This window comes from Balearica regulorum, chromosome 1 (assembly GCF_011004875.1).
Source record: "Balearica regulorum gibbericeps isolate bBalReg1 chromosome 1, bBalReg1.pri, whole genome shotgun sequence".
Classification (NCBI taxonomy): Eukaryota; Metazoa; Chordata; class Aves; order Gruiformes; family Gruidae; genus Balearica; species Balearica regulorum.
The window spans coordinates 132792563-132811080 of NC_046184.1; the positions used below are offsets into that span (position 1 = coordinate 132792563).

The 18518-nt window shown below is 39.3% G+C and overlaps 1 protein-coding gene across 3 annotated transcripts in view; it reads left to right on the top strand.

Moving 5' to 3' along the window:
• MAP3K15 (mitogen-activated protein kinase kinase kinase 15) overlaps positions 1 to 18518 on the top strand; it is a 92264-nt gene that overhangs the window by 67981 nt on the left and 5765 nt on the right. For all 3 annotated transcript variants that reach the window (XM_075775458.1, XM_075775467.1, XM_075775475.1), the window contains 9 exons: positions 75 to 162; positions 3979 to 4112; positions 4722 to 4849; positions 6609 to 6739; positions 7006 to 7111; positions 10418 to 10575; positions 14319 to 14502; positions 16903 to 17080; positions 17798 to 17972. In XM_075775458.1, the coding sequence (XP_075631573.1) occupies positions 75 to 162; positions 3979 to 4112; positions 4722 to 4849; positions 6609 to 6739; positions 7006 to 7111; positions 10418 to 10575; positions 14319 to 14502; positions 16903 to 17080; positions 17798 to 17972 (1282 nt within the window). The remainder of the gene's footprint in view (positions 1 to 74; positions 163 to 3978; positions 4113 to 4721; positions 4850 to 6608; positions 6740 to 7005; positions 7112 to 10417; positions 10576 to 14318; positions 14503 to 16902; positions 17081 to 17797; positions 17973 to 18518) is intronic.

Consider the following 18518-nt stretch of genomic DNA (forward strand, 5'->3'; position numbering starts at 1 on the left):
CTTGTGAAGAATCTGTTTAATCTCCCTCTAAAAGGATATTTTTCTTTGATCCTGTGCTATTTATTGGTTTTTAGATTCTGTGGGTTGGTGAAAGAAATTTTGTCTGATGCAGTTGGCAGTACTTTGGAACTAGAAGGAGAAATAGATGGAGACACATTGGAGGTATGTCAAGGTTAAAAGATCCAAGAACTCTGAAACTTGTTCTCTGTCTTCCCTGCACTTTCATATCAGTATTCTAGAAAGATAATAAATAGCGTTTAACTCCTTAATTGTATATGAAATTTCAACTCTTACAAAACTATTTGTACACAAGAGTTGCATTCATTTGAAAAACCACATTTTTAATGAAGTGAGCCTGTTACTACTGTAAACTGCTTAAATCTGTAATGAAGGGTGTTACTGATCTTGTATTTATGTTGCAAACACTCTGTAGATGAGAATCATCTGATATCAACTGGCTTAAGTGGATAAAAAAAGATAAAATATTAAATAAATTCTAGGAAAAAGCCATTTAGCAAAGGTACTTCAGTTTTTCTAGATGGTATCTGATACTCCAGGTAATTTTAATTGATAGGCTTTTTCTGTCACAGAGATTTGCAGATTTTTAAGGATAAGATTAATCCATTGTGCTTTTGACTTATCACTGAAACATCCACGTTAGGAAGCTAGTAGCTGTAGGCTTTCTTTATAATCAGTACAGAGAAAAAAACAACAGACAAACAAAAAACCAAACTTGGAAAGGGTTATTCACATTTTATGTGGGCTCAGGTGAACCCATGTTTTCATAAGATGCACTGCCTCATAGCAAATGTCCAGATTTGTAGCTCTAAGTACATATCCTGTGCTTCTGTTTATTTGTTTTGAAATCTGAAAAGCCATCATAAAAAGTAGGTTGTAACTTTTATTTGCAGTCACTCACTTAATGAGTGTAAAAACCCTGCTCCGGTTTGTTTGAGCTGGGTATCTTTCTGACCATGTCTCATTCCAGCAATTCTCTTAGGCTTACAATTCAGAGCAGCTCTTTATGAGAGACCACCTTTTGTAGTACCTGAGGCTTCAGAAGAGGATTAAGAAAGTAGAAGACCCTCTACTCTACTGCTGAATGTAGTTGCATATGGTGGGGAACATAAGTTTTTGCACTGAAGTTTGTGCAAAAAGAATTCTCTCCTCAAGCGAAAAGGACAAGATATACACACCTATTAAGCCCAGCTTAATAAATACACCTGTGGTCTCAGCCTAGGATCAGGGCTCTGCCTTGGCAAAGAACAGGGTATTATCTATAACTGCAGATTTTACATTGCATACTTACATACTTAGCTAATAGCAGGACAATCTCCAAACAACACAGTCTATTCAACTGTATCATAGTCTCTCAGAGGAAGTGAGCTCACCGTGGCTTGAGCCTTTTGAAAACGGAACTGGAAGAATCACTTGAGAATGCACAGCAGGAAACAATCCTGCATGAATCAATGACATATGGAGAAATGACTACAGAAATTAATTTTAAATCTTTAAGTTATATCATTCTACGTATCTACGTATCTTTTCACAATTATCACCTTGAACTTATTGTCTTAGCTCAGGACATTAAAACAGAAATCAAGATACAGAAGGGAAGGATTAATTTGTTTAGCTTATAAATGAGCTGAGACACTGAATGTCTTTCTGCAGCCTGAGATCTTACATTTAAGAAGAGGCAACATGGAAAACACAGCTTTGTATGGTCTTGATGGGCTTGACAAGCACAGAGAAAGCAGTAGTTCTTACTGTTAGTAAAACAACTGTTTATATTTGGGGAAGAGGAAGAAATAACCTTGAGCACAGTTTAGGGGAAGAAAATATGATTTCAGTCAGAATTCTTATGAGAATGTTGTCCCAAGGGGTTGTGCATTTTGGATTGCAGTATTAATTGAAAGCAGCCACCATTTAGTTCTACAGCTGACTAGGAGCTGGAGGGAGAGTGATTTTGGCAGGCCTTTCTACCTTAGGGTATTTGCTTCTGGATATTGATGTTGAAGAAGTTGCTGTCACTTTAAGAGTACCTGCTGTACCCCAAATAGGATAGCCTAGAGATCAGATTCTGCCCTACCACCTTGATAGAGAACGTCAGCTATGAACACTGGTTTACTCATACCTAATGGTTGAATTGCACATCCAGTGGATCACATATTCAGACTTTTGGCAACCAGCAGTGATTTATTCAATCTTTGTAGCTGTTGGGAAAAGAGGAGGCAAATATAAAGTGGCATCAAGTATATACAAGTGTAATAAACTGTCTACTAACTAGCACTGAACTATAAATCTCAATGATTTTCATGTATTGTGGGACCCAGACTAGAGAACATAGGTTTCTCCTCAGTAATTACAGAGTTAGCTTAGGACCAGTCTGTTGCAGATAGGGTTGCTGTCAATCTTAAGTTCTGCAATGTGACTGCTGTCTTTTTTCTGCAGTTTTATGTCATATGATAGCTGTGAAAGCTGGATATGCTCCTACCAAAGAACCTGGCAAGTTTTACATATGGCGTTTTGGGACAGTTATGCCTATCATATAACGAGATTGTGTTATGAACCATGAAGTGCTGAAACATGGAAAATGAAACTGTACTAAAGCTATGCTAACTCAAGTTTAGTTCCACTGAGCAGAATATGCTGTTAGGATAAATGACAGACGGTTTTCCTTTAGCACCTTCCATACAGCAGCATGAAACTTGCCATCTTCGCTGTGGTGACGAGGTGGGGAATGGCAGTGACACATGGACATTGCAATATCAGAGCTGCAATATGAACTAGGAAGACACTTCAAACAAATAGATCTCAAGGCTCCATTCTGTATGAGAGAGTCTTATTGGATGAAGCAGAAAATGTGGTCATTGACAGAAATGTCAGTAGTTATGGCCATTGTAAAAAGGTTTGGTTTGGTTTGGTTTGGTTTGGTTTGGTTTTTTAACAGAGAATTCATATGAAGCCACAGAGAATATGCTGCAGTTTTCCCATATGGGACATCCCCTTGGATTTGGGAAGATGGTAGGGGAGGTCTCTGTACTCCTGATAATATCTGAGGCTATCAAACTGTCCAATGCTTTTCTTAACTCTTTGGAAAAGTGTTTTTTCAATATCCTTTATCAGTTCCCTGATTTGAATCAGGTGTGCTGCTTAACCCAGCTTTCATAAGAAATTTGGTTTTATGTAGTGTCTGGGGTGTACTTTTGTTAAGTACGTAATTTTTTTTCATTCATCAAAAGGTCTTTTCACTGACTTTTTTAGTGGGAGAGCTCTGGGACGAGATCACCATATGGGACAAGACCGTGAGGTGGTGTAATTTAGTGTAGCTTTACCGAAGTCAGTGAACCAGCAGTGACTTATTCAGCTGACAATATGACCCAGCATGTTTCAGCAGCAGTGGAAACTGCCACTTCTTATATTTAATCGTCCTTGAAGATGAGCGTTTTCTTTCACCTTTTGGAAAAGATCATAATGAGGGGAATATGTCAGAAATGAATTTTACTGTGGCTAAGCTCAAATGAGAATTTAGGGTCTTAAAACAGCATCCACCTACTGTAATGAGAATGTCACTTTTATCTATTTATTAAGCCATTGGTTTCAAAATTATAGGTTATGTTCCATACATTTACATATTCAGAAGGCTCTGTCAGCAATTCTTAGAGATGATACCTGAATCTGTTCTTTTGACAGCACTGTTTCATTGAATTTGGTTTAATGTTGTGTTCCTTGTTTGAGTGAATGCATTTTGAAGTTGGTTAGGGAAAATTGTTTTGTAAAGCGAGTAACATGGAAATTTTACAAGTTGTATAATGCACCAGGCTGGTGCATAACCTGCCATGCTACAGCTGTACTGCAGTACCTACTCTGTGCTGTACTAACTCAGTCTAGTACGTAACTGTTTTTAAAATTCTCTGTAATGTCAAATGTTAGTGATAACAATTTCTGTACTGCTTTGTTTATCTTTTCTGCTTGCAGTATGAATATGATTATGACGAGAACGGTGACAGGGTAGTTCTAGGGAAGGGTACTTATGGAATAGTTTATGCTGGAAGAGACCTTAGCAATCAGGTCCGAATAGCCATCAAAGAAATACCCGAGAGAGACAGCAGGTAAGATGTAGTTTATTGTTACATATACATTGCTAATGAAACTGCAGTTCTTTCCCGAAAACTTTGCTCTTCTTAGCATGTACTTCTATGTGGTTAGTTTATAAAACTCCACTATACTAAAATTCAATTATTATTTCCTCCTAGTACTCAACAGTATCCTTTTGAGAATAAGGACATTTTAATTTTTGGAAAAGATATGATATATCTCCTAAATAATACAGTTTGATAATCTGTATGTATATCAAATTCTAGAATAAGACATATTTTGTCCTTTAAGTTGCAGTTGTGTCTCATTTATATTCTTTATGGGGAGGGGGAAAAGCATAAAAGGAGCTTCAGGGGCAAAGATGGTACTATATAACAAAACAGAAGAAAGGCATGTATAAATTTTTTGAGGGCACGTTTATCCTTCAGGGTTCCTCTGAAGTCTACCTCTGTACTTTTTCTGAACAGTCACATTGCATTTTGAAGGTCATGGACACGATGTGTGCTGAGTGTTGGATCAGTATCCCTAAAATTCTGTTTGCAAATTAGCATTTAAGCATAGCCTAGAACCTTTTCCTGTGTGATGAGATACTTCTCAATTCCTTTTTTTTTTTTTTTTAATAGGTATTCTCAACCTCTTCACGAAGAGATAGCACTGCATAAATACTTAAAACATCGAAACATTGTCCAGTATCTTGGATCTATTTCAGAAGATGGATACATAAAGATTTTTATGGAGCAGGTGCCAGGAGGTTTGTATCATTCTGAGCTTAGTCTCCCAAAGGAATCAAAAGCAGTTGGGACTCTAAACTTAGTGAAAGCCAATAGATGTGCACTATGTGCACTGTATATGGCTTTTCTGTTGAGACATTAACTACGGGTGGCATTCTTCTTATATAAAGAGTAGATCTGAAGTGTACAGGTCCCAGTACCCTCTCCCCTTTCTGTAATAATTATAAACCTAGAGAAACGTCATTAAAAGCATTTGGTGTCAAATACTCATGTGTTATAAAATAGTGGAGTTAAAGCTGTATAGTCCATTTAGCCTGAGCATCTGAATGATGACTGAAACTTTTAGGATAAGTTTCTGCTGAGCAGTAACACTGATTGAGCAATTAAGTGTGATTTTGTAACTGCTATATGTAAAGCATTGCTATTTCCTAGCTAGATTAGAGATAAAAGTTATATGCTTCCCTTGCTCATAATTCCAGTTTCACTCCTCTAGCCTTCTCAATATTTTAAGATGTGAGGGCCTTCTGTAGTCTCTCTAGCTTATATTTCCATCTCCCTTTTGCTCTTTGCTCTTCAGTGTCAAGGATGTGTCAGAATGACTGTTAAATTCTTGTATGAATATAATTTTCAAAATAAAAACAGAAATAAGAAAACCGGGAAAAAAAGTTCAGGTTTTCTAGGGAAGGTACAGACATGAGCATTCAAAGTGTAATTAAATACATCTGGGGCATTCAACATAGTTGAAGTTGTTTAATTTTTGAGTTCCTGTGACCTTCTCACCTGAAAGCTGAGACCCTCTGACATGTACGATGCACACAGATGTGATGAGTTTATACCAAGACCTCCAGTTGTTTTCCTGCACTTGTTAAAAGTATCAGCTGCTGTTGTTTACATACCTTTTTTTCCTGTTCATATATGCACAGTAGAGTGTGCTGTGATTGGTTACTAATGTCAAGATACTATTGAACCTATTCAGATATTTTAAACTCTGCAGCCAGTCTTAAAAAAGAACCAGCTGTTCAGATTATGCAAGATTCTTTGAGGCAGTTTTAGAAAGCTGTTGGTGTGGATCAAAAATCCCTTTAGCTGAATTTGTGTGGCATTAAGTAGGGCCACTGCACTTTTTTTTTATTATGAGCAGAAAAAGCAAAACTGTCTTTATTTTGCTTCATGATTAAAATATTTGTGTTATTTAAAAAAGATTAGATTTATTACATGTAGGGGAAGTGTGGCTGATGTATCTCCTACTCTGAACATCCATTACTTGGTTTCTTTGAGGAACTTTCTTTCCTCTGTCTCTGAATATTTCCAGAAATTAATCCCATATTTGCAAGGAAAAGACTCTCCTTTTTTCTTCTCCCCTCCCCACCTCGAGTAAATCAGCTTCTCTTTGCCCATGCATGTGGTTCATGAAGTACAGTGTATAACATCATGCAGTGTTACCTTTAGTCTTTATTTCATTAAGGGCAAAATGGTTGCTAGTCCTGGTCTCAACAGTTGTTAGACTGAAGCGAGGGAGATGCATCCACCCCTGTCGTAGTATTTATTCCTGTCATGGAGCTGGACGCTGAGCTAGCAAGAAAGAAATAAGTGCTTGAGAGCAGCAGCAAATTATTTGCTCTGAGGGATCTAGAAAGAATTTGACTTAAATATAGGTACTGCATTTCTCTTGTATTAGGATATTGAGCAAAAGCTTTTAATGAGAAAAGCAGACTTTAATGTTTCATGTTAATTTGGGGATTTTGCTATCTTGATACACTTTCTTCTTAACTCTTGTAGGCAGCCTCTCAGCTCTCCTAAGATCTAAGTGGGGCCCAATGAAAGAACCTACAATTAAATTTTACACCAAGCAGATTCTGGAAGGCCTTAAGTATCTCCATGAGAACCAGATTGTACACAGAGATATAAAGGTAAATTTTCCTTTAGTGCATCTTGTGTGATTTGCTTTTTATCTTATTTACTTCAGTTAGTTTCACTCTAACCTGAAGTAGAATTTTTAATAGGATTTCATGGAAGCTTAAAACAAAATGAAAGAATAAAACCACCCCTTCTCCCTGTTGCACCAGAAAAATTCCTTTGTAGAAAGGTTTATTACAAAGACAACTGCAAACTTGATGAAGTATTGAGAGTGGGATTTGGAATCTGAACTTGTCTGTCTCTCTCATCCAAACCACAGGGGGATAATGTTTTGGTGAACACCTATAGTGGTGTGGTAAAGATATCTGATTTTGGTACTTCCAAACGGCTGGCAGGAATCAATCCATGCACCGAAACATTTACAGGTAAGACTAATTTAGCAGAATTGATAAGGGCTCTTTGGATTTGTGATGAAAAAACAACTAGGTCTCTGTTTTCAGGGAAGAGTGAATGGGGGTGTGATTGCCGTAAACACAGGCTTCCTATCTTTCTTTTTTTTTTAATGTCATTTTCTTCCATTTTACTTTTTTATTTATTTTTTAAGTGTGATGGGGTAATAGTTTTTCTTCTAAGAGTTTTTCATTAAGTAGCAATTGCTTTGTTGTAATTACATCTGGAAACGCTTGAATACAGCAACTTTTTCATTTAATAATCTTGATATTAGTAACTCAGGCATGCATACTTTCTTGAAGTATGTCTAAAGTGCAGAAAACACAAACTTATAAATACTTTCACTTTTGAGGCATTAATTATCCAAGCCAACCAACTGGTTAACTTGGTGTTATCAGCAGTAAAAAGAACAGTTTACATGAAAATACTAGGCTAGTATGTTACAGAAAAGCTTTCATATACCACAAGGTAGTGAAAACTTGCAATATTGAGGGAAAACAAAATTTGCTGATAACAGCTGAAACTCCACATTGAAAAATGAATATGTGGTCACATAATTACTCAATTCTTTTATCAGTGGAGATATAGGTAACGTGATGTTTTTGAATTGTTATATGGCCATATGCATAGGCTGATAGCATTAATCACAAGCCTCATACTGGCCTGCAGTTTAAGTAAATGGTATGCAGACACAGCTGTCAGTCGTATGTGGAAGACAACCACCGCCATTTGAGTGATTATCAAGGCTTCGCATTTCCTGTCTGGTAGTGAGTCTGCATTTCCTCCAGCTTTCTTACAGGGGAAGCCATGAAAATAAAGTTATTAAGGTTCTGAAATAATTTACCAAGCTTTTTTTACTCATTATTAGCAAAGCTTGTGAATTGGAAACCGGGCCTGTATTACATCATGATCTGAACATAGCGTATGATGTCTGCATCAATATCTCATGAGATTAACATCTCTTCAGCTGCGGGCGTTTGAAACAAATCTATTTCCTGCAAAGCTGTAAAGATTTTAGTTAGAATCAAATGAAGTTAAGTTAGGAGTCCTTTAAAGAGAAGAAAAAATATATTATTTGTCCAGTTTGGAATCCTAAATGCAGTATTTGAATGTTTTGTTAAGAATGAAGAGCTACAAGAAGCAATCTCTTCAGTTTATAGATGCTACAACAGATAGATACCTAAATGACAGTATGTCTGAACAGAGCTGGTTAAATGCTGGCTTCTGAAGCATTACTTTAAGGAGTTTCACCATTTTTTTCCAAACAAATTATTCAACAAATAATTTTCTCAAGAATCATCTTGCTTATGCAACTGGATGGATAATTCTCAAATATGTACAGGTCTTTTGTGGTACCTGGAAAAGAATAGTTTCAGGTTTTGCCTCCAATGTTTGCCCTTGCCGTTTTTGTTAGACTGGTTCAATGCAGTTACACTCCATGGGAAAGAGATGCGCTACCAGGTGGTGTGATGTATAGCTATATTGTGCTTCTCATTTCTACCAGATATTCTGAAAACTTTAAGTATATAAAGGGGTTCCATAAGGTCAAATTCATGAACAAAGACCCTTTTGTAGCTGTTAAAAGTCATAGTCCAAAGTTTAATTTTGGCCCAGGATACTAGAGGAAAATCATGCTGTCTTTGCCTGTGTTTTACGTACTCCTTAGTGGCTTTTTAGCAATTGATTGTTATTAGAGATGATGTATGGAGAAATGGTATCTGAAGAAAAGTCACCATACTCTAATAAAAAGGGGTAAATCTTTCCTTGTGCCCTTCTTCTGTGTTCTCTTGCATGTTTGCAGCCCTGTTTGTGCCTCAGAGATGTAATTTACCATGAGAATAAATATTTTACTTAAGTTCTCTTTTTGGATTTAAAATCAGTGAGCAGGTAACTATAGCCCAGAGGGTCTTAAAAGGTCTCTTGCAATTTATTTTGTTCCTTAACTCAGTGCATAAACTCTGTGGATTTTAGGCATTATGTAATACAATCACATGGCAGAGGAGTTGGAACTCAATGATCTTTAAGGTTCCTTCCAACCCAAACCATTCTAGTATACTGTGATTGAAGAATCAGACTGCTAGTGGTTTAAACGTTACATCCCTCCATTCAAGACACACAGCCTGAGGGCAAAGCTGTGGCTTGAACGTTTATTCTGCAGCAGTCACATTTAATGAACATAGTAATATCCAATCCCTTTTATCTTCACCAGATGTCCTTTACTCAATAGTTCACAGCTTATCCACAGTGTAATTTTATTGTATTCTTAAGAAGAAAAATAATTTAATTTAAAGATGTCATAACAGAGCTGGTAGGAATTCATGTGGAGAAAGTACTGTAGTGTTTGGAACACTCAGAAAATCTATAGGTTTCTGTTGTTGGTGTGGACTGTCTTCATGTAAAGACCTCTTGTTAGCTGTGTTAGTATATGATTGAATATCAGTGATTCCATATTGACAATTCTTTATTTCATTTTTACTGTTCTTTTTTTTATCAGTATTATAACTATTATTACAGTCAGATTGTCTACAGGCAAACTTTAGAGACATTCAGATTCATCTGTTAAGAGCCAGCTGCAGGCTTAGGCAGGATCTTGTTTTGCCAATATATATAGCTTCAGAAGTTTCAATAGATTTTTCTTTTTGATTTTTTTTTTTCCCCTCCTAACCTTGGATGCCAGAAATCCCAAGCACATCCAAAAGACTTCCTAGAACTGCAATTTATGATGAGTTCCCTTATTTATTTAGTCATCGTGTAATGGATTTACCCTTGATTGTTTTTGTATAAACTTGAGGTTATGTTTTTAAACATTTTTATCTTTATTATTTTATATTTACAAAAATAGCTTATTTTCAAACTAACTTTTTGAAATTCCCTATCACTAGTCTTCTCATTATAGGGGTAAACATATGAAAAATTATTCTCATGAAGACTATCTGTCACCCTGTGGGTTTTCATCACCTGTTATATGCAATAATCTTTACAATTAAGTGTCTGCAAAAATTGCTTGATATAATGTTACATTCTGAGGAAGCATTTGGATTATGTAGTGAATATGCTTTCAGCAGTTCGAGGCTTTGTATTAGAAATGGTGGAGAAAGCTGGTTTATAGAAAAGATTTTGAAACATATATTTCTGTCTGGTTTTCAGTGCCGATAGCGGAAATCAAATATTTTGGCTCTACAGGTTGCATGTGACAATTTTGGGGTTGCTTAGTGGTGTGTTAATTCTCTTTAATAAGAATGAAGGCTATAACACTTGACTATTCTTTTTGTCCTGACTAGGAACCTTGCAGTACATGGCTCCGGAAATCATTGATAAAGGACCACGAGGATATGGTGCACCAGCTGATATCTGGTCACTGGGTTGTACCATTATTGAAATGGCAACAGGCAAACCTCCATTTCATGAACTAGGAGAGCCTCAAGCAGCAATGTTTAAAGTAAGTACAGCTTTTTTGCTGTAGAGTTTATGAATTTTCAAATACTAACTTAGTGTTTTAATATGAATGTAATTGGTAGTAACCTTTTGTTATGTGGGTTGTTTTGCACAAAGCCACAGTCTGACCTGTGCTCTTAATTCTCACTGAATGATCCTTCTCTAGAAGGAGCTGTATTGCTCTAGAGGGTAATAATTTATTTTTGTGCTGGAAATAGGTCATGAATCAGAGCAGCAGCCTGAAAAATCAGTCAAGATTTAGGAAACCTAATATTCTCCACCTTCTTGCTTGTCATCTCCTGCTCTTTTTTTATGATTTCCTTCTTGACAACCAGTCTCTCCAGTGATGGCAACCTAGTTATTTCTTCTCCTTTCAGTCTTTTTTTATAAGCCTCCCTCCCAGAGGATCTGTTTGCCTTGTCTTTCAAAGGTCCAGTCTCTGCAACGTGGTGGGAAGCTATGGTGTAAGGGGGCAGGGAGGCTAACTTTGCAGGACGTCTGGTACGTACTGAAGGAGTAAAATACTTTATACTTTACATCCTAAGTCCTTTGGATCAAAGCTACCTCCTCGGTAAACTGTTGCCTCTAGTGCTTTGTTTCTCTTAGTGTATCTGTTCTCAAATATGCAAATTAACACTTGAGAATGCTTCAGATAGTTTTGATAATAGACGTATTTGAAAAAAGTTACTTGTTCTAACTCTAAAACTAACAGTAGTGTAAAAGCTATGATGTGATAATGTGTCGCATACGCAGACTGAAAATTTTGGTTCTTCCACTGGCATGCAGTAGACCTTTAGTAGAATACTTAAGTTTTCACTTATGCTTCAGAGTCCTCATTCTTATAATGGGGAAAATACCACATTCATTACCCTACAAACTGCTTTAAATTATCAATATTGTTAATTCTGTTGTGTATGTTCTTGAAAGTCACTGTGTGAGCATTAGTATAATTATTAATGGAACCAGGGTAGCAAAATCAGATCTTTATCAATAAGTATAGTAAGCTGGGCTGCAATTCTGCATGGCATGTGTCATCCTAGGCCTGTGAGTTGTCCCATGCACCACAGCTAAAAGACAAAGAAAGGGTTGGTTACGGGTTTTCATGTAGTTCTTTCAACGGTGTAATATGTCACCTTGGTGCTGTCAACTTGTGACACTACCAGAGAACTACAAAAGCTGCCTGGGTGAGCATGGTTTGGTTCACTGAAGCTTTCCTGAGGGAGCCATGGAAAGAGATTTTTTTCCACACTGCTGTAAATGTCAGATACAGTTCTGTCAGCAGATGCCTTTTCATCTTATGTATCTGGCATGTAGTTGAACTGTTCAGTGAGCTACATGTCTTGTTTTTCAGCACAGTTTATTGAACTGTCAGGAACTGCTGGTTCAGTTCTGGGTGCTTGATGAGCTCTGCACAGGCTCGTGAGGTGAGCTGTGGCAGGATTGCGCGTGTCCCTACGCCCTGTCCATAAGCACTTCCAGGCCGCAGAGCTGTGTTCTGAAGTCTCAGAATTGGCTCTTTTTAAAATATGTTTCTTGCCTTTCTTTCTTGAAGGATGTGGCAGAGTTTTTAGCATTTTAATTGAACACTGTGTTAATGTGCTACAGTCAAGCATTTGTTTTTGTTTTCTGTTTCTTGGCTCTGCTGGGACCTGCTTGGAACTGCCTCTTGCTGGGCACCATAAATTGCAAACTGTGGTTTCTTTTTGCTGTGTAATAAAAGTAAGCAAGCTGGAAGCTAGGTTGGAAGCCAGGAACGAAGCAGGCCAGGACAGCATGTAAAAAGAACAGAAGCCTGGAAAACTTGGGATATCGAACTTTTGAGGTCTCTACCTCCACACGTGCACACTGTCATGCATAGGGCAGGTGAGGAGAGGGAAGATCTTGATTCTGGCTGTGCAGTCAGTGTAGACGTTGCAAACGACCAAAGAGTTGGACAAAGTAGAGAAAAGGGGGCTAGAGGAAACAGAGAACTGGAAATAATTCCTAGCTGAGTGTACATTATCTGGTACTTCATCTATGAGCACAGTGTGTGTGCATCTGGTTCTGTGTGAAAGGAGTGCAAACAAACAACATTCAACGGAGATAAAGTAAACTAACGTTGCCATAGAGTTTCAGGATGCTTGTGACAAAAGTCATTCTCTTTGAGCCACAGAGATAAAGGTGAGAGATGTGCATTCAAATTTCCTGGTCCTGGTTCGCACTGTCCCAGGTTTTGTTTAGTGCGTGAGGTCATAATATCAGCTTGTGACACTGCCCCAGCTGAAGCTGGCTGTGTGAGCCTGTCCCCAGAGTGCACAAGGAGGGGTGGGCTGACCACAGAGACAGTGTCAAGAGGAATTGTCAGAGCACAGCAAGCAGGTGGCTGTCTTCCTTCTGTGCTCCAAAGCAAAAATCCTGCCGGGCTGATGTTTTGAAGAGGTGAAACTACGTAACCCATTTATAAAGCACTGTCCAAAATATGCATGGGATTTGACAGATCAGATAAAGATGCTCCATCAGGCAAGATAAATGCATAGATGTTGTAGCTTGCCAAAAGGACGTAACATCAATTTATTTATTTATTCTTTACTAAATACATCAATTTAATTGCAGAGGTTAGCAAGTTACATATGTTAAAAATGTTGCATGCAAGAAACATTTCGAATGTGCTTAGAGTCATGGTTCAGAAGGGCTTAATGCATTATTAGCATTTTATATTCTGCACTGTCATTCGAACAGAAGCATGACTGCTCAGCATTTTTTGCTTCAGCTTGCATTGAAGCTGAACCAGTATTGTGAGTGCCTAATGGTGCCACAGTGTGGTAATGCAGCTGTATAATGAGATTATTTAAACAACTCTTCATTTTAGCAAGCAGCTGGCACTTGTTTAACTGCTGGGCTACTATCTCCCTTGTGGCCACTATCTTTCTGCTTGCTCTCTAGAGCCTGTTTTATGTAAAGATGCTGAGACTACAAGCCATAATCTCACCAGATACATGCCATACAGTGCACACGTGTTACGTAATTCTCATTTCAAAACATTTATGCCAGATTGGCATTAGAGAATAAGAAGGCAGTGAAGGAGCTGGAAAAACCACTAGGGAGCAACCTGTAGAAGCACATTTTTCATTACTTAGAGAAAGAGTGGGGGGTCTTGATAAACCTTTGGACATCATGTGATTTTTTCAGTTAAAAACACTGAAAAGCTAGGGAAGACATCTGGCCCGAGTGCCGAGGGTGGTGACAAGGTCTGGCAAGGTCATCGTGAGCATTTGTACAAGGAAATTTGGCAGCAGCGGGAGCAGAACAGGTGCAGGCCCCAGGCAGTTGGTGCTAGAGGAGGAAGTTATTCCTGTTCCTGGGCACGAATGTGCTGGAGGAGTCAGCAACGGGGAGATGCAGTACTGGGCAGGGTAGTGGGAAGCATATGCAGTAGCTGGAGGGATTGCGGTTCTCAATGCTGGTAGGAAAAGCAGCATTTGAAGCACTTGGTGTGGATAATGTCCAGATCCTGAGAATGCCTGTAGGTAGATGGTTGGATACATCCATAACGTGACATTTGTGCGATGCCACATGGACATTCACGCCATGTCTACAATGGAGTCAGGATCAGAGCCTTGTCGCTTCACTGCTCTATGTGGGTACCTGGATCGCTCCTTTTCCGTAAGAGTCAGTGAGATTGTGAGAGATCATACTAAGAAAGCTTTGTCCCATGGTCTCCTTGCAGTTGTTTAGTAAAATTATTTAGTATCTGTGTTTTTCTTGCAGGTTGGGATGTTTAAGATTCATCCTGAAATTCCAGAATCACTGTCCGCTGAAACAAGGGCCTTTATTTTGCTCTGTTTTGAACCTGATCCTAGTAAACGTGTTACAGCATCTGATTTGCTCAGAGATTCCTTCCTGAAACAAGTAAACAAGGGCAAGAAAAGCAGGATTGCATTCAAGCCGTCAGGTAAGGAATTATCAGCCAAATACAAGTCAACATCATCGTTAAGTGTTATATAAAAAAATTGGAATCATTAAGCACTCTCTTTTACTAAGGATGTTTCTTGTGCCAGGAAAGCAGCGGGAACTCAACTATTGAAAGTGCCTGTGATTTGTAATTAGATATATTTAAATTTAACAATTCCCACAAAATACAATGACTTGCTTGTCTTGTGTTTGGCTTGCTGAAACCTCCCAACCCCATTTTTCCTCTCCCCAAAAAGAAATGCCTGATAATGAATTAAAATTAGAAAAATTACATTTGGTGAAGACTTTCCAAAGCAATTCTGCATTTGAGATTCACAATTATATACACTTCAGAGATCTGAGTTTTATAAAGTAGGTGCTTGGCACCTGAAAATGTGGGTCTGTTAGGTGTTCAGGTCTAAAGCATTTTCAAACTTGGTATCTAACTTGGAAATTTGGTACATAGGTCCTGAAGTAGCTGTTTAGCGGGTTGTTTTGTTTTATCTGCCTAGGGTGTTCTTCCACCTCCCCAATATATGAGCCACTTTCTCAGTGATACGACAACAAATCTTAATATAGACCTGCCAAATATATAATCAGTGTTTGAAGGAACTGTCCATTTAAAAACAAGCAAAGCCATTGGTCTTGCTGCCTTTTTTCCCTGTCTGCACACACACATGCCCATGCTCCCAATGCAAATTGAATTGCTTCCCTTTTTGAGCTTTTTCCCACTCAGCAGGGAACATTTGAAAGAATCAGTTCTAAGGGGAAAAACTAGCAAAGAATTTATGACATCTAGCTGAGTTGGTTTAAGCAAGGCAATGGGCATCATCTCTTGTCCTGAGGGGCATGGAGAACTGCAATCCCTGCAGTTACACTGGGAGGGAGAGCTCACGCTGCTCAGCCAGGGTGATGGCAGGCAGGAGCTATTGAAAAGATTAGAGAGGATGGAGCTTGCCTTGCTGGCTGCCCTGGGAGCAACAGGCTCCTTGTCAAATAGCGGGAGAAGTGCAGCTGTCTTCTGCACCCCCCCCCTCCTGCCTTCCTCCTTTCTTCTCTTCTCCCACTCGTTGATGAGGCTATGGAGCTCCTTCAGATGGCCTGAGGAGCTGGTGCTGCAGGGTTAAGCACTGGGCTGCAGCAAGAAGAAAACTACTGGGTGAGGGGAGGGAAAGGCAATGTGGCTGCAGCTGAGCATGTGCTTTGCTGTGCCAGAGCTGGGGAAAGCTGTGCTGGCTGCGGCAGCCGTCTCCAAGGGCAGTTTGGGGGTGTACGCCAGGTCCTGGCCCAGCAGTTGCCACAATCTCAGCTGCAGCAGTTCAGTCTCCTCTGCCATTTCCCTCACCACCAATTTCCTCAGCTTTTCCTCCATCTTTACATCCTGTCTCTATCCCTTTTTTCTTTCCAATAATAAAGGCAGCCCAGAGCAAATCTCAGCCCTTACTCTTGGGACAGCAGCTTTCAATTTTCTCTACTGCTGAGGCGCCTTGAACCAGTTCTCACAAGGTGATAGATACTGTTTCATTTCTATGGCTGTTTAACCTCAGCCATTTGAACATCAGTCGTGTACCATGGAGTATGTCAGAGCTTTCTGAACAACTTTTAACTTATAGCTCTTTTCCTCCCCCACCTCTACATAATTTGTAGTGACAAGCATCAAAAACTTTTGTGATACTTTAGCTTCATGGATGTGTACACTCTGAGTTGACAGAACATCTTCCTTACCCTTCCTATCACGCAGCTGCAAACTGGCAATCAGGATTACAGCAAGCTCTCAATATCTGTTATTTTTTTATTTGTTTTTACTTTCAAGATGAATTGGAAAGGGTCAAGAGATTTCCTTCAGGCTAGTGCTACGAGAGTTCTTACTGAGGGCAAGGGGACATGCGAGCGAGGCAGGTGGCTCGGGTGTTGGAGAGGGAGCAAATATATGGCCATTAACACAGTCAGGCAGAGGTGAGGAGGGCGGGTAGCAGAGTGCTCGCTGCTTAGAGATACGGCTGGTGGAGCAGCTGATGGTGACCTGTTGGTTTGATTCAGGTTCTTTAAACAGCTGTATATCCAGTTGTACCACTTCATGAGACCAGCACCAAGAGGGAGTGTGTGTATGTGTATATATGTGTGTCTGTGCGCAAAAGAGGGTAACAAAATGGCAGTTCTTACATGTATCTTGCTGCTTTGCTATCTTTGGGTTCAGCAATTAGCTTGTTCACACCTTTTAGTGCTTATGCATATAGTGATTTTGAGTTGCATTGCTGTTTTCTACCAACAAGGTTACCTGTCTGTCAGCCCTTTTGCAAAACGAGGGCTTGATATATCACTGAAGATGATCACGGCTGCTTTAAGCTCATTGCCCTTTCCTGCCTAGTCCTGTTACATGTTTTACAACGTCTGTTCCTAGATTACAATCGTAATACATCCCTCCCGCTGCTGATCCATGGAGAACAGGCTGGCAGTAGCAGCAGTGAGCATGGCTCTGTTTCGCCAGACTCTGATGTACAGCATGACATGTTTTTCGAAAGGCCAAAGAGAACCATTTCAGAGATTCACACAACACATCCCATTTCCCATTTACTAAGGTAAAGCATTCACTTTTCACTTCACGCCCATGAGGGATTATGTGGATTTAATTCACATTATATTTTATCTGAGGGCAATTTTTTCACATAATGAGTAGATAAGCAGGTGTGTCAAACAGCAAGCGAGTTGCATAGGCAAGTTACCAGTTAGTTAATTTAAATATTGTCTATATTTAATTAATGAACAATGATTCTTTCTCCTTGAGGTTTCCACGGATTTACATACTTTTCCCTCCTCAGTCTTACTGAGTGAGTGGATATGGATTCAGAAGTTAGCGGAAGAGTTGACCCTTCCATGTACTCATGGAAAAAATGTGGGAAAGGAGCAGCAGAAAGATAGTTCTGCTGATCAGAGAGCACAAAGCAGTACTTCCAAATGCGTATGTGACCGTATTGGGCCAGAAAAAAAGAATATTTTTCCCAGTCCAGAATATTTTTCCCAGTCCAGGGATTTCAGCTTTCCTCCCCAAAACTGATCCAGTATCTGGTGATATTAATGCCACCTTCTTAGTGAGATGAAATCAGCCTTGTGCTTTTGGCTTTGGTGAGGTTTAGACCAGCTGAGGATCTGAGCCATCTTCTGTCTCAGAATTAGTGTTTAACAATCTGATCAATCCGCTGCTGTGGTTCAACTTGCTTTTTAACCTCTGAAGTATCCCTACTCGCTTCTGACGGTACTATCGTGTTGCTAACGCTGAGGTGTCTCTTGTGACACAGCGTGCCTGATGAGGGCTTGGCCTCAGAGGACAGGAGCGCCTCTCCTTCTGTTGAGGATAAGGATTCCGGTCTGTTTCTGCTGCGGAAGGACAGCGAACGCCGAGCGATCCTATATAAAATCCTGAAGGAAGAACAGAATATAGTTGCTTCCAATTTGCAGGACTGTATTGCACAGGTAATTTCACTTCAGCTTTCCTTTTCCCATGTCAAAAGGAAAATGACAAGCCAGGTAGTATTATTCCTTTTCTGAAAACTCATAAACGAACGTGCTTGAATTGTTCCTTTTCAAATCTTTAATCTTGAGACCTGTAACCATGTCAGCCATTTGCTGTTGTCTGAATGGATAGCAAACACCACCTTTGGCCTCCTACTGGCTCTTGGGTTTTTTGGAGGGGAAGGTTTGGGGCATTTGGTGTGGGGTTGTGGGGCTGAGGTTGGTGCTTTGGGGTTTTTTTAATGTGTTTAGGTTTGGGTTTTAAAGACATGGAAATGGAACACCAGATAGTAATAGGTATGATTTGCTTTAAGGATAGAGAATTAATGATTTTTAATTCAAAACATATGTAAACCAGGTGCCCAGAACACAGCACATCATGCCTCTTAAAAAAGCTAAGGCAGATTTCTGGAGACGTAAGGGTTGATTGGGAAGGTTTAGTGACTAAAGAGGAGGAAGAAGAATCGTGTGTTCAGTTAACCTGTAGCCAAGCAATGCCACACACCA